The 15,663-nt window shown below is 39.6% G+C and overlaps 1 protein-coding gene and 1 long non-coding RNA gene across 2 annotated transcripts in view; one reads left to right on the top strand and one right to left on the bottom strand.

Annotated features, from left to right (window-relative positions):
- Positions 1–8,284, top strand: part of PRKCI (protein kinase C iota) — a 30,155-nt gene extending 21,871 nt beyond the window's left edge. The window contains exons 12-18 of the mRNA XM_082224243.1: positions 739–874; positions 2,105–2,192; positions 3,019–3,144; positions 3,645–3,724; positions 3,976–4,065; positions 5,569–5,684; positions 8,094–8,284. Coding sequence (XP_082080369.1) covers positions 739–874; positions 2,105–2,192; positions 3,019–3,144; positions 3,645–3,724; positions 3,976–4,065; positions 5,569–5,684; positions 8,094–8,181 — 724 coding nt within the window. The 3' untranslated portion in view covers positions 8,182–8,284. The remainder of the gene's footprint in view (positions 1–738; positions 875–2,104; positions 2,193–3,018; positions 3,145–3,644; positions 3,725–3,975; positions 4,066–5,568; positions 5,685–8,093) is intronic.
- Positions 8,285–9,464: 1,180 nt separating this feature from the next.
- Positions 9,465–13,206, bottom strand: LOC309533411. The gene is made up of 2 exons (XR_014220225.1): positions 12,337–13,206; positions 9,465–11,919 (listed from the first exon to the last, which is right to left on the bottom strand). It is a non-coding gene; the product is annotated as an uncharacterized lncRNA (long non-coding RNA).
- Positions 13,207–15,663: the final 2,457 nt, after the last annotated feature.

Raw genomic sequence — 15,663 nt, 5'->3', positions numbered from 1 at the left:
TGAAATGGGTGCCACAGTCATTTTATGTGGCACTGGCTCGTATTCCACTATGTTTTGCTCAAAGGAGACCTATTGAAATTAATGGAGCTAGCGTAGTCATAATCATTTCAGTGGGTTTACTCTGAGTAAAACTTAGTTAAGTACCACCTACTTTCTCCTGTGCTCATTCTTTGCCAGCACAGCTGAGAGAGGTGAATAAAAGTTGTATGTTCTTTACTTGTTTATACCTTCAATTTCTAGATTTACTTTCTCACTCGTCTTAGCTGTTGTTCTTGAATTTCTCAGGCACCACAGTTTGATCTCTTCTGGCAGACATAATTGGCTCCTACTTCAAAAAGCCTTTTAAAACTGCCAAGAGACGGATTTTTAGACATTTAACTTTTTTTTTGCCACTCAGCAGAAATAAGACACAAAAAGGTTAGTTGTGTTCATATGCATCAGTGCTTGGAATTACTGGGGTTCAACTGAAGGGTGGAAGGGTCAGGTCACTACTAATTATACTTAATATATTCCACCTTTCTCAAAGATCTAAAACTCGAATGCCTAATGATGAAAGGTAGAAATAGCTCTTCCACAGAGGATGTAACACTCTAACTTATAGATTTCAGGGAGGCCTGAGATGACTAATAAGCTTAGAAGGGACACCCAGTTTCATAACGTTTGATATACACTGCTGGTGTTGTTGGATCTAGCTATGGAAGCTTAAGAATAAAATAAGGCACTTCAATTTCATTTTAGGTTTTACTCGGCAGAAATCAGTTTAGCATTAAACTACCTTCATGAACGAGGAATAATTTATAGGGATTTGAAACTCGATAATGTGTTGCTAGATTCTGAGGGGCATATCAAACTGACTGACTATGGCATGTGCAAGGTAAGAGGCAAAATCTCCAAACATCTTGAAGTCTTGATTTTCCTAACATGATTTTCCTCCCTAGAATGTGCTGTAGTTTTTGATTAGGTTGGCTTCATTAAAATATGTACAATGATGCAATCAAATTACCAAATAACTGGAGAGAAGAGGAATATCCATGGACTGCAGCTGTCATGGTTTCTCTTGACTCATTTTTTCAAGTTGTTTAGAAGCAGTAGTAAGTCTATGCTGCTAGGTTGGGCTGCCATGCTGTCCTCCCATAAGCACACAAGCTTCAGTTATTGCTGTTTTCCTCTATCCCCTGCAGCCCCAAACATGACTTCCCCCACACTGTTCAGGGGTGGTCTCACAGTCCTTCAATCCAGATTTTCAGGGGGATTTGAGTAGATTGTTAAAAAATTCTGCCACCTCTGGCCACCAGTGAGAGCCTCAAGTAGTTTGGAATTGTGCTAACTAGATTTTCTGCTAATTCAGTAAAATGATTTTTCATGGACTTTAGCTAGCAGCCCAGAACATCTTCAGTTTTTAGAAAGAGCGCTACTTTTATCTCGATCTAGTGCAGTGGTTCTCAAAGAGTGTGGCGCTCCACACTGGTTTGGCAGGAGAGGATGGCAATTGTGGCAGGAAGATTCAAGAACAATCAAAGAAACGTTTAAACTTTTCAGTGTAGTATAATGAAATACAGGAGTATGCCACTGGACTCTTTTTGGATATAGTACCAGAAACAACTCTTCTTCAAGAGCATTCACTATTCTACAGTTCTCCATGACATATTATTGTGAACAATTCTGACAAATATGAAAGATCAGAAGAGAGACTTTTGTCTCAAATTAGATCTAATATGAATAAGATTACCCTGCAAAAGCAAGCTTACACCTCTCATTGAGTGCAAAAGACTTGTTTATAATTCTATTTTGGGAATGATTCCTGTTCTTATGTAGCTGTATTGTTTTATACTTTCTGGCTGTCCCACAATCATATTATAAAGTAGTCGTGATCTATGCTATAGATCAAGCTAGGAGTTGTTTCTTTTTGTTTTCCAATGTATTTCTTATCAATTAAAATTTTTATAATGGAAGTGTGGCGCATGTATGAAAAAGAGCTCGTATGTTTGCTCTTGCCTGTTAAATTAGGTGTTGTGCAGTTAAAACAACTGACTTGCTATTATGATGGGAAGCAGAATAAATATTTGTGTACGATTTTCATTCCCCTTTGTTTCCGTTTTAAAAGGAAGGATTAAGGCCTGGAGACACAACAAGCACATTCTGTGGCACTCCTAACTACATTGCTCCTGAGATCTTGCGTGGAGAAGATTATGGTAAATATTACATGTATAAATACCAAACCTGGAGAGCATGAGTAGTTACCACACAAACCAAATGTCCACCACAGTTTCCCCCTGGCACTGAACCCCTCTTGTACTCAAAATGATTGTGCAATTAAACCTAGCACTTGATCCAAATGCAAAATAAATTGACAGTGACCAGTTCTGCTTCATCAGTTTGATTTCTTAGAATGTGGGAACATGTTTGAGCTCCCTCACAGCACTGCTTATCCTGCAGCCCTCTTAAATATTTCCCCGCCCTGTGCAGAGGATGTGGGGGCCAGAGGTCTGGCAAGAAAGCAAGGAAGTAGAAGGAGTACAGTGGGGTGCAGAGAAAAGAAAAAAAGATAATAAGCAAGAAAAATGGGGAAAGTGTGAGGTTTTTAAAAAGAAAGATGAAGCAGGCTAAGTTCTTAGGGAGCTTGGCAACACCAGACTGGCCACAGCAAGAGGTAGGCCAGTTTGATCAGTGGGATTGCCCTCCCGCCAGGTGAATTGGTCAGTAGATTAGACCCTCCCTGCCTGAGCCGATGGAAGGTGCCATCCCAAGCTGTGGAGCCCACCTGCAACCACTTGGGGAATTGGCTTACTACCTCTTTGGGAGAACTAGGCCATAGCGATCATAAGGATGTCTTTGAAAGCCTGGAATTTCTTATCCACCTAGATTTACCTTGAAATCCTCGATTGTGTAGTCTAACCACTGCTCTTCTTCCTGCCATATCTATTACTTTCCACCACATCTTTAAAGGCTTTGCCAGATAAACATGCTGATTATACCAAATCCTTTTAAAGTAGTGTTTTGCCTTGTTTTAAATCACAGGATTTAGTGTGGACTGGTGGGCTTTAGGTGTCCTGATGTTTGAAATGATGGCAGGCAGATCACCATTTGATATTGTTGGAAGCTCTGATAATCCTGATCAAAATACAGAAGACTATCTTTTCCAAGGTAAGTAATTCAAAAGCACAATTTTTAGTTTGTTCAAGCAGTTGATTCTGTGAAATGTACAATGAGGCAAGGTTTATCTCCTGACGAATGCCTGATTCCCAAGTAGATTTGTGCTTTCTGAACAAACATAGTGCAAAATTAGCTAAAGGACAGCAGTGTATTGGGCTGATTTTCCATTGTCTTTAGAGACCTGAAAGTTTACTTCTGTGGCTAGATCTTAACTTTTAAAATAAAGGAGGGTGCAGTCAAGTTCCTATACCAGAAAAGGAAACCTACATATCTTTTAAAATTATTCTATGTATTTAAAGCACAAAAGAGGTGAAATTTATATCCCATGGTCGAAAAGAATACTACTATTTAGCATAAAAAAACAGCCTTTAATTTAGTTCAACCTTTTATACAGATTGAGTTTTCCGTTGTACATCAGTTCCAAAACACACCTTTAGAATTTTAAAACAGAAAATTCATGAAATTAAAATGTTATTAATTATTTCTTCTAGTTATTCTAGAGAAGCAAATCCGTATCCCACGATCCCTTTCTGTGAAGGCAGCAAGTGTTCTAAAAAGCTTTCTTAACAAGGTAAAAGCTCGTGCCATATTTGGGTTGAACTTTGGTTCTTAAATATACATGTTACAGGTTTAAAACTGGCAAGAGAAAATTAGTATAAAAATATCAAAATACATATTTGGGAATGAATGTAATATGAGCACTTTAACAATTTGTGTACTGAAACTCATTTATATTTACAATCTGTGCCTGTTTACTGGCCCAGTTACAATAGTCTTATTAAGCTTAATTTGACCTTCATGTTACATGTTTTCTTTACCTAGGATCCAAAAGAACGGCTAGGTTGTCATCCTCAAACAGGGTTTGCAGATATTCAGGGACACCCTTTTTTTCGTAACGTTGATTGGGACCTGGTAAGTGGACAGTATAAATATTGCTTTTAAATAGTACTATGCACAGTGAATATCTGAAATCTTGCCTGGATGAGAGAGCCTCTGCCATTGTCAGTGAAAAGTTGCCAAAAAACATTGAGTTTTCCCCATAGATTTTATATTATAAGCAGATAATTAATCTTTTTGGGGCATGAGCAATGTCCTTTCAAGTACGCAAAGTGAGCATGGACTATGCAGTGCAGTAGTCATTTTAGTACTTCAGGAGCTCAGTTCCCTTTTACCATACTACTACTCAGAAGTTTGAGGATTATGTTCAGAGCAAGGGGTTTTAAAGATTTAACAAAACTTATATACTGCTTGATTGTAACAAAATCTCTAGGTGGTTAACAATAAATATTAAAATTTTCATTAAAAAAGTAAAAAACAATTAAAAAGGAGTAAGCTAAAAAGAGATTAAAACATGTCAGCATGTATATGTCTGGATAGATTTGCCTAAACAAAAATAATTTAAGCAGATGCTGAAAAGAATATCGCAAATATGTCTGTTTGATGTCACCTACTACTTAAGTGTAGGTGATGCCACACAAAAATTTCTTAGAAGTATGGGATTATTATTGTGTGGCACTTGTTAACAGTGTCACTTTGGCAGATCGAAGCAGTTGAGTGGGCACATATTGGGTAAGGCCATCCTGCAGATAAACTGGTCCCAGGCTTGTTAAGAGCTTTATATACCAGGAACAGTACCTTGAACCTGATCCTGTAACCAATGAAAATCTCTAAGCAGACATGTTTATAAGTTGGCAGGGTCTCGCTTCTGTCAGCAACCATGCTGCAGTATTCTGTACTAGCTGCAGTTTTCAAATCAAGAGCAAGGGAAGCCCCAGATAGAGTGCATTGCAGTAATTTTATCTTGAAGTCACCAGTGCCTGAACTACTGTGGTCAAATTAAGCTGGTCCAGGAATGGTTGTAGCTGTTGTATCAGGCACAGCTGGTAAAAAGGGCTTCTAGGTACTGAGGCAGTCTGGGCTTCCAGAGACAGAGCTAGGTATAGAAGCACCCTGGACTGTGTAACCTGCTCGTTCATAGGGAATGCAACCCCATCCAGGTTTAGTTTTCTGCCATGGGAACCACCTGCCTGCAGATTTGCCAAACTGGCACCAGTCCAGGTGTTATCCTGATTCCAGTGTAATAAATGGAGAATTTTAGGTGAGTTTCGACAGTGTACTGGTGGCACCTTGGCCCCAAACTCCTGATAACAGTTCCTTGTGGCTTCATGTAGCACTGGGGGATAAAATAGTTCCCCGTGACACCCTGTAGCATAACCACAAGGGGGCCAAAAGCGGTCTACCCATTATACTCTGCAATACAGAGCCTCCAAAGCAATAGGATCATTGTGTGGAATAAAAGCTTACAAACACTATAACCCATAGTTTGTCCTCCTAAGAGAAATGTGAATTATCCTTAATGCACTCTGTATAATTATCCAACAGCAACACTTAAATGCTATGTGAACTTATTCCTAGATGGAGCAAAAGCAAGTGGTTCCTCCCTTTAAACCAAACATATGTGGAGAATTTGGTCTGGACAACTTTGACTCCCAGTTCACGAATGAGCCTGTTCAACTCACCCCTGATGATGAGTAAGTAAATGATTAAGCTACTAAACTGAACGAAATGCTCCCTTGCAATTCTAACAGCTCTTATTGTGGTAGTATTTGCCATGATGGAACTTCAGAACCTCTAACAGTTTCCAGAAGTAGAGACAAACAAAGAAGGCTATCCACATTCTGCCTTGCTTGTAGGTATCCTGGATGATTGGCCATTGCTGGAAGCAGAACACTGAATTGGATAGATGCTTAGTCTGATTCAGCAGAGCTGCTCATATTCCCATGTGACCAAAAATGACTACCCCATTGGGGTGAACAAAATGGCAACTGGTAAATTGCACAATGAATTGTAACTAACATGGTTTCTGAGATTTTGAAAAATATAATTGGGGCCAATCCAGGATTTTGTAACTTCAGATAGTTCAGCACAGGAAGCCACTTTATACCAAAACCAGACTTAGTGTCTGTCTTGCCCAGTATTGCCTGGCACCTACTTTCCAGGGTCTCCAGTAGAGATATATCATATCACCTGTTAGCTGATCACAAGTAGTGATGACATGAATTGACCCTGAAGCCATCTGCATGCAAAGCATCTATGTGTGGCTGGGGAAACCTAGCTAGATGGGTGGGGTGTAAATAAATTATTATTATTATTATTATTATTATTATTATTATTATTATTATTATTTATTGTTAAGGTTATATGAGGACAAGCGTAGATATATTTCTAACTTTGGAGAGTGAATACTTGCTTATAATAAGAACTGGTGGAAATTACCTGGTATTGTTCAGGAATTCTAAGCACCAAAAAATTTAGAAATTTATAAATGGATAGCATAATTTATTAATTTCTAGGCCTGTGCATGCTCCTCCAATCTGACTCCGTTAACAGCTGACCATGAACTCTGAATCAACTCGGAGAGCAGGGCTAATGTTAATTAGGGTTTTTTAAACCCAAGGTAGTCAGGAGGAGGGCTGAGGAAGGAAGACGGTATATCTCCTTAGCCCCCCTCCTCTTGCCACACTGCAGAGAGTGGAAGGGTTCAGTCCTGTTGGGTGCTGTTTCATCAGGGTGTTGCCCACACAGAACACAATAGTGAAGCAGCCAGCAATATAGCACCCTTGGTGGGCAGCTCCTGCACTGCTGCTCCACGTGCTTGGCTATTCTGCCAGGCCTAATTGTCCTCTCCTCTTTGTCTTCGCCTCTCATTGCCCCAGTCCATGGGTGCTGCTTACCTGGCTGCTGCTATCACCGTTATATTACGGGAAGCGGTTGCTTGAGCCCAACTTTCCTCACTTTGCACCACCCCGCAAACCAGCTCTTGCACCAACTATATCACCAGTGGGCCTCTCCCCAGGGTGGCTCGCCTGGCAGCTTCATTTCGCATACCGCATTTTTCGCTCTATAAGACGTACCAGACCATAAGACGCACCTAGTTTTTGGAGGAGGAAAACAAGAAAAAAAATATTCTGAATCCCAGAAGATGAAGGCTCCTTGCTGCCCTGAAGAGGCTTCGCACGGCTATCCCAGAAGCTAGAACAGTGAGAGGGAGCGCTGTTCAGCGATCCCTCTCCCCGTTCTGGCTTCTGGGATAGATGTGCAGCCTGCATTTGCTCTATAAGATGCACACACATTTCCCCTTACTTTTTAGGAGGGAAAAAGTGCGTCTTATAGAGTGAAAAATACGGTATTTAGATACCAAGCGAAAACATTCCTCTTCCCCAGGCCTTTGACTAATTAGTCTACGGCCATTTAAACTGGAAGTTGTGGAGGTATTGTTTTGTTTGTTTGTATTTTTATTTAAAAACTAAACTGCCCTGTCATCCTTGGATGATGCTTGGTATAAAAAATATTATTATTAATAATATTAACAACAGCAACAATAAATGAATATAATAGTTTCTACTCGAATTATAGTTTAGTGATAGGAGAAGTGACTAAAGGAATTCCTGTGTGTACTTTTTGTTCAGTGCATCAGAACCCTGACAAGAGCACATTTCTTTGGGTTCCCTTATTTGTTTTTAACACCTCAGTTTTAAGTTAAAAAGGGGGGGAACTCCCCGAGCAGTTTACAGACATGAATGAAAAGACAGTCCCTGCCCTCAGGCTTACAATCTAAAAGACGCTACACAAGATGGGACTCTGTAAGAGAAGGGGGGAAAGGAAGCTTCTGCACTGGTTCTTAGTTACAGAGGTCTTGTAGACCAGCTTGAATAGAAAGATTCAGAGGGAAAGGGCTAAAAGTTACTACTTTTTCAGCAACCTTTGTCCTTCTGTAGTAGCTTGATGGAATGCTTGCTGATGGACAGTTGAGAGAGTAGCCTGATGAATCTGATGTTTCAGTAGAGCCAGTGCTGAATACAGTAGCTCTCTGGGTTTTTTGCTCAGTAGAAATGTATTGTATTGTTTTTTGAGAATATAAATGCTCTTTTTATTTTCAGTGATATTGTGAAGAAGATTGACCAGTCTGAATTTGAAGGCTTTGAATATATCAATCCCCTTCTGATGTCTGCTGAGGAATGTGTCTGATCTCCCACTTCTGAACTGTGCCATTTGTCGCTGACACATTTTTCTGCATGGATGAACAGTTTGCAGTTGGGATGCAATGAATAAAATGCATTTACCTTTGTCATTTGCTATCAAATACGAACTTTTCATTAACCTGCTATATAAGCTGGATGCTTTTTATTTGACTATAAGGAAATCTAAAACACTAAAACAGATTTTGCCAAAGTTGAACTTGAAACATCAAGGCAACCATTTTCCTACAGGCTGCCTAATGTGAAATAGAGGATGTTGCCACCTATTCCACTTGAAATGTAATGCAGCTCTGGGTTCAAAGTGGTCTAATTAAAGAGCACCTGCTTGCATTAAGTGAAATTAACACATCAAGTCCACCTGTCTTCAGTTTTACATGTGTCTGTTGCCAACCCAGAGTAAAACGAGTATGCTCCCTAATGCATTTGAAGAACCCTTGCTAAACCTGAGTTCTCAGACCTGGCTAAGAAGCTTACTCGCATTGGTGATGATAATGTGTTAGACTGAAAACAAATGAAGAGCAGCAGGAGTTTTTACATGTACTGCCACAGCCCGCTTCCATTCCATGTATATTCCACATTCAGTGTGAACTGGACGTAAAGTTTCATCTTCCATGTTACAATTTTAGCATTGCAATCCTGGGTGCACTTTGAGTAGGCGCCATTGGATTTGGTGGGATTTACTTCTGAGCAAACATGCATAGGATTGTGGTGTAATATTTGCAGTCTCCAGGATACAGTGGTACCTCGGTTTACGAACTCAATCCGTTCTGGAAGTCGGTTCTTAAACTGAAACTGTTCTTAAACCGAGGCATGCTTTCCCTAATGAGGCCTCCTGCCGCCGGTGTCCTTCCACCATTCGGATTCTGTTCTTATGCCGAGGTAAAGTTCTCAAACCAGGACACTATTTCCTGCTTTGCGGAGTTTGTAAACCAAATCGTTCGTAAACCAAGGTACCACTGTAATGCCTTGCTTTTTTTTTTTTTAGACTTGGAAGTGGCACAGCATTTACTTTAGGCTTGACAGAGCCATGGAGAATAGTTGCTTTCTTGACAACGGAGACCATGGCTGCCTCTAAATAGGACTTTTCTTTCAAGCACCATGCAGTAGATTTGACTCCAAAATTACTTGTCATTCGTTTAATCAAAGTTCTTTGGTATACATCCTTGCTATGTAAATGAGTGCCTTCTTATTAAGTCTGTCCTTTTCAAAAGGGCTAATAAAATGTATGGTATCAGTTTGAATTAAAATGAACCAGTAGAGTTTTTTAAAAAATAAAATAAAATAAAATAAGTATTTAGCAGAAATAGGCAGCTAATGTTAACATATACAACCTCATGCAGCCAGCTTTATAATTTTGTAGCTTCTGTTAAGGTAGATCAGAATTTATTTTCACTATGGATTTAAAAGGCTAATAGGCTCATACTGCAGCTGTACAGTTTGAAAAACCATTACACTATACCACTACAAAAGGATCCCTCTATTAATGTGATTAGGGAAGTGTGGCTCCTCTTATGGTCCTATACTTACTGCTCTAAGATGTATGCGAAAGTCTAAATAAAAATTCAAACCAGCTAGGTCAGTGAAGATGGGCGTTCTAAAGGTCTGTATATAATTAATATAATGATGTACCGAGAAAAAGTTGCATGCTTTATCTTAAAAGTCGAGGAACTGCTGGCTGGAGATGTCACTTGTGTATTTTGCTTGATTTTTAAATGCTTGTAAAGACAAGGGATTTTCAAAGTGTTTTCGATAATGTAGAAATGTGGACTTAACTTAATAGTTGTCCAGAACCAAGCACATTCTAGTTAGCCTTCTGTGAGTTATTTTTCTCTGCCATTGTGAACCTAATCTATGGTACATTTGTGCATTAAGGCAAAAATTGCCTCTTTGACTTGTATACATTATCTTCATTGTGCTTTTCAAACACTGGCATGTTGAAGAGGAGGAATTCAACCACTTTGGTACTTTCCCTTGTTAAGCTCATGTCAGTTACAGGGTACATCTAAAAACATTTAATTGTGCTATGTTTTAGATCTGATGAATAGTCTTTCAGTTTTACATTCTTGAAGGGGGAAGGAGACCTCTATAACTTAATAGAGCTAACTTACAACTTGGCTTGTGCCCTCTTATTTTATTTCGTCCTTTCTTAATGTATCTGAAATTAGGCCACTAACAGCGGTTTCACTTCATAAGCTGCATGGTACAGAATGACTTATATAAGAGGTACATTTTCTGACTCACAAACTGTAGGTGAGTGAAATTCTCACATCTAAGACTTTTCTTCAAAGCACAAAAGGAGTAAAATTGCAGATGTTACAATGTGCTTCCCACCCCCTTGTATGTGTGTGTCTTACTTATTTCATCTTATAGTGTCAATTTTTCACAAAGAACTGAGGGATGTTGAAAGCAAATATCAAGTTTTGTTTTATTTTGTTTTTCATGTTTCCAAACAAGTGCCATGGTATTGTTAGTTGTTGTTGTTTTTTTAAAAAAATATATTAAATGTGTAGAGGCTGTCTTAAAATATTGAACAGGGAATTCAGACATGGACAGCTAATTCAGCATGCTTTTCTGAAGGTAGCCTTTTAGTGTAAACATTGAACTAAATGGGTGCTTCCATCCTGTACTATGTACTTCCTTCATTTTGCAGATATTGTACTGTACTGTGTAATCTCTTGTATTTCTGCACACTTTTTTACTTTCCATTTTAAGTTTCAAAATTAAAAAAACCACCAGGGCTTTTTCTTTAAATCCTGTGTTGCACTCATTGTACGCTTTCCTTGAGTATCCTTCTAATTTAGCAATTTTATTTACTTCTCTTTATTACTACTGGAGAACTCTTGAACATTAGACAGTAAACACATAATTAGTTTTCACAGACGATTAACTCCTCAAATCTTAATTCATCATGGGAGTCTATGAACTGGCATCTCTTCTGCAGGGAAGGGTACAATTTAGGTTATAGTAATGCCAATTAGCAGTTAAGAGAAATGTGCATCATAAGACGTTCTTCCATCGTTTGTTTACAGCCCTATTGAAAATGCTGAGTTGCAGACTAGGGGCAGGTCCATACTATACATTTAAAGGTAAAGGGACCCCTGACCGTTAAGTCCAGTCATGGACGACTTGGGTTGCGGCGCTCATCTCGCTTTACTGGCCAAGGGTGCCGGCGTTCGTTTGCAGACAGCTTCTAGGTTATGTGGCCAGCATGTCTAAGATGCTTCTGGCAAACCAGAGCAGTGCACGGAAACGCCGTTTACCTTCCCGCCAGAGTGGTACCTATTTATCTACTTGCACTTTGACGTGCTTTCGAACTGCTAGGTTGGCAGGAGCAGGGACTGAGCAATGGGAGCTCCCCCTGTTGCGGGGATTCGAACCGCCGACCTTCTGATCAGCAAGCCCTAGGCTTTGTGGTTTAGGCCACAGCGCCACCCGTGTCCCATACTATACATTTAAAGCATAGTTTAAATATGCTGGTAATAGCAGCACTCTGGCAGGGAAACTATAGTTCCTAAGATTCTTTAGGGGAGGTCACATCCTTTGAATGTGTGTAGGATGTGCTTTAAAAGTATGGTGTAGAGCTGCCATGGCTCCCGGCCCCCTTCACACATTACTCAGGCCAATCTTGCATTGTGTTTAAGGAGCGCTTCCCACTTGACAGTGAACACTGAATCTCGGGAATGAAGGAAGATCACATTCAGACATGTATCAAAACCAGGTGCAGCACCTGCATACAGTGGTGCCCCGCAAGACGAAATTAATTCGTTCCGCAATTTTTGTCGTCTAGCGAATTTTTCGTCTTGCGAAGCACGAAATCCCATAGGAATGCATTGAAAATCAATTAATGCGTTCCTATGGTCAAAAAAAGTCCAAACAAAGCCAAATTTGGTACAACAACAGTTTATTAACTGCTCTTTAAAGTCACACATACTGTAAAGAGCAGTTCAAAAATTTAAGGGAAAATAAATTAACTTTATAAGCAAAACATGTCTTTGTTTTTAGTCAAAGAAAAAAAGTCGCGAGACGTTTTCGTCTTGCGAAGCAAGCCCATAGGGGAAATTCGTCTTGCGAGGCAAATCGCGAACGGAAAAAACTTTCGTCTAGCGCGTTTTTTGTATTGCGAGGCATTCGTCTTGCGGGGCACCACTGTACTTCCTTGTGCCAGAGAAAGGCATGCCCTCCTTTGCTGTCAACAGAGCTGTGTTTTCACTGTTTGAAGAAGAGAATAACATCCAAATGCCTGTTTTAACTTTAGAATTACAGCCAAACAAGTCCATATGTGCCTGTTTTTACCCTTTGCTGCTAAGATTTTATCTATTGGCTGTCTCTCCTTTTACCTGCAAAATCAAGCATAATAGTGACCTTGTGTGATGGACAGATTTAAGGAGTCTGTTGCCTAATGGAGCAGACATTGTGGGACAGACTTGTGCCCTGGCTAATCCAAAGAGCTAGTAGGCAACCTTGTCATGTTACTCATCAAGACTCCCGTCTTTGGTTGGAACTACCTATTATGGTGCATCTTAAATATCACTCTTTCTGGATTCTGCTTTCCTGACTTCTCTGCGGCCTACTTGAGTAGCAAAACCTCCGCTTCCACCTAGGTGAAAGGTACTGAGATGAAGTTCGTGCGAGAGTTCCTATGTTTCAGTTCATTACATTAATGGGTATCTTGGAAGTTGGAGTTATCAAATCTCATGTTGTGGGGTAGGTCATGTCGATCAACAAAGTATCCTCACCCAAATCTGGAATATATCTTGCCCTAGACATACGGAGCCTAGTTATGATTGTGCAGCGGGGAGGTACTCTGGACATGGCGTAGAGGTCTTTCACATTTCCAGGGCTGAGCCATGGTATTGAAAATAGGGTCTTCTAATGCTAAATTCTGATGGGTTCTGGATCAGAATTTGCTCTTTATTTGTCTATGTGGCTGAAATTCAATTTTAGGAAATGATATTTGTAATTTACAATGGAAGGAGGAGGAGACAGAACCTGGAAAGTATTATAGTTTTTTACTTCTTTTAAAATGCGTTATGACTTTTTAAAATTAAGGAATGATTTAATTTCTAAATGAGAGCTGATTGGATCTATTTATCAAGGAGTTAGGCTCATTCCATCTCACATGAAATCCATTCTCCCTATCTGTGAATATATAGAGAATAGTTTCTTAGTTGGAAGACTATGGGTCTTTGCACATATTTAAATGAGTTATTTCCTTTTTAGTGCTGTAAAAGTCATAAGCAGGAGGGGGACTTAAAAATTTCCAACCCACCAACTCTAGACAGTCGCTGCCATTGCTGCAAGAGACTGTTATTCTTGGGAATTACTAATATTCTGTGTGGTGGTTATAACCATATGCCTCCCTGCTGCCCCTAGACAAGTGATGCTGTTTCTTGGTAACCATGCTGCTAATTATAGATCAAATGCAGACTTATCTCCCTTTACTGTATCTGTAAACTAACATTTTATATCAAATTTAAGGCGTCTTGCACTGGAAATATAGAAAAAAACTTCATTATCAAATGGACACCCAAGGATCTAAGTTTGCAGTACAATCAGAATAATATTTGGCCTGTCAACAGTTGTGTTTTACAACTGGGCTTCTAGAATCTCTTAAATGCACTATCAATGGAGAAAAGAATCTCTGTAAGATTTTGAGATCATTATTGTGCCAATATATTTACTGGTAGGTAGTATTATCACTTCCTTGGCCCAGTATACCTGAAGGAGCGTCTCCACCCCCATCATTCAATCAGGACACTGAGATCCAGCTCCAAGGGCCTTCTGGCGGTTCCCTCACTGCGAGAAGTAAGGTTACAGGGAACCAGGCAGAGGGCCTTTTCGGTAGTGGCGCCTAGCCTGTGGAACGCCCTCCCATCTGATGTCAAGGAAATAAACAACTATCCGACTTTTAGGGAAGTTTTTAATGTTTGAAGTTTTATTCCGTTTTTAATGTTCTGTTGAAAGCTGCCCAGAGTGGCTGCGGAAACCCAGCAGATGGGCTGGGTAGAAATAATAAATTACATTATTATCATTATCATTATTCCTCTTTAACTATTTTAATAAATGTTGCTATAATTCACTTGAACCAGCCACAGGTAGCCTTGGAAAAGGGCAATAGCACAGCTGTAAAGCACATGCTCTGCGTGCAAAATGTCCTAGGTTCAACCCCTGAAATATCCAAGTAGAACTGAGAGTGACTCTTGTTCAAAGCTCCGTGAGCTGCTGTCAAGAGAAACTACTGAGCTCCATGCCCTGTCCGAGTATAAGGTAGACTCCTACGTCCTTAAGTGTCTATAGCAGAACTTTGTAGAAGGTAACAGTGATGATTTTAGGGACTGTAGGGTAACATAATACATGACCTATTTGAGATAACATAAGATAAGTGTTTCAAAATCCACAATAGGAGAATACCTATGTTAGGATTAAATGGGAACTGTCACAAAATAGGGAGCAACGTTTTGAGTTCTCCAACATTCTTCATCAGACTGAATGCTAAGCAAAGTGTGTGTGGGGGGGATGTAGGTTGATGCTAAAGTCATAAAGTCTGCACTGTTCTCAGGTACAATGGAGTGAAAGAAGATAGAGCAAGCTTAATTATGCAAATCTCTGCTCACCTCCAGGATATGAGGATCACCTACCCAAATCTGGGGTTGTTGCCCATGTGTTCTATTATTGGGAGTAAATAGCATATTATGGCTCAACACTTACAGAGAGGCAGTAGGGAAGGATTCTAAATAGCTGGGGCTGATGTCTTAAAGGAATGGGAAGATGAAAAGGGGAATTCTTTGGGTTCAGTCTCAAGTCACCACACTAACACGGAAAAGCCTAATGTAAGTGATGGGAAGCTAGCGTTTGAGTATTATTTTTTATATCTAGGGTTCCTAACCACATGCATCTATACATTTGGACAGTTGGTATCTATTCTGATTCATAGCTTTAGCTCAAGGAATTGTAGTGAATATGTTTTCCATTTCTCTCCTGGTGTGTTAATTAGATTTTCAGATAATGTAGGAAGCACATATCCTTTGTAAGTGGTAGATAATGAGAGATGTTCACAAATGGAAATGATGAATTTGAATTAATTCATAAAACAGTGTGACAAAGTGCCGTATACATCTTAGCAGTTTGAGAAACAGGTTTGGTGTGTATGCTAACCAGTTTGACAGGAAGGTTATTTTTAAGATTTTGTACAACACTAGTCAACACCTCTCTCTTAACATGAAGTAATTTGGAATAGCAATTTTCACTTGTGCATTAAAAATGCAGATCAATTGTCTCACTTCTCCTTTCACGTGTGGGTGAGAGAGACACCACCTATCAGAAACTACATTAAAAGATGTGAAGGGTGAGCTATAAAGAGATTTTAAAATTGCCTTGTGGAGTTTTTTCTGTGTGCCAAGTAGAAAGCTCTTTAAAGGAACTTGATGTGTTTATTTCATCTTGTATGAGAACTGAAAGCTCTAATCTTTGA

Source organism: Podarcis vaucheri (genome assembly GCF_965113315.1).
Source record: "Podarcis vaucheri genome assembly, chromosome: 5".
NCBI classification, from domain to species: Eukaryota; Metazoa; Chordata; class Lepidosauria; order Squamata; family Lacertidae; genus Podarcis; species Podarcis vaucheri.
This window is presented reverse-complemented; position numbering and strand designations above follow the sequence as displayed.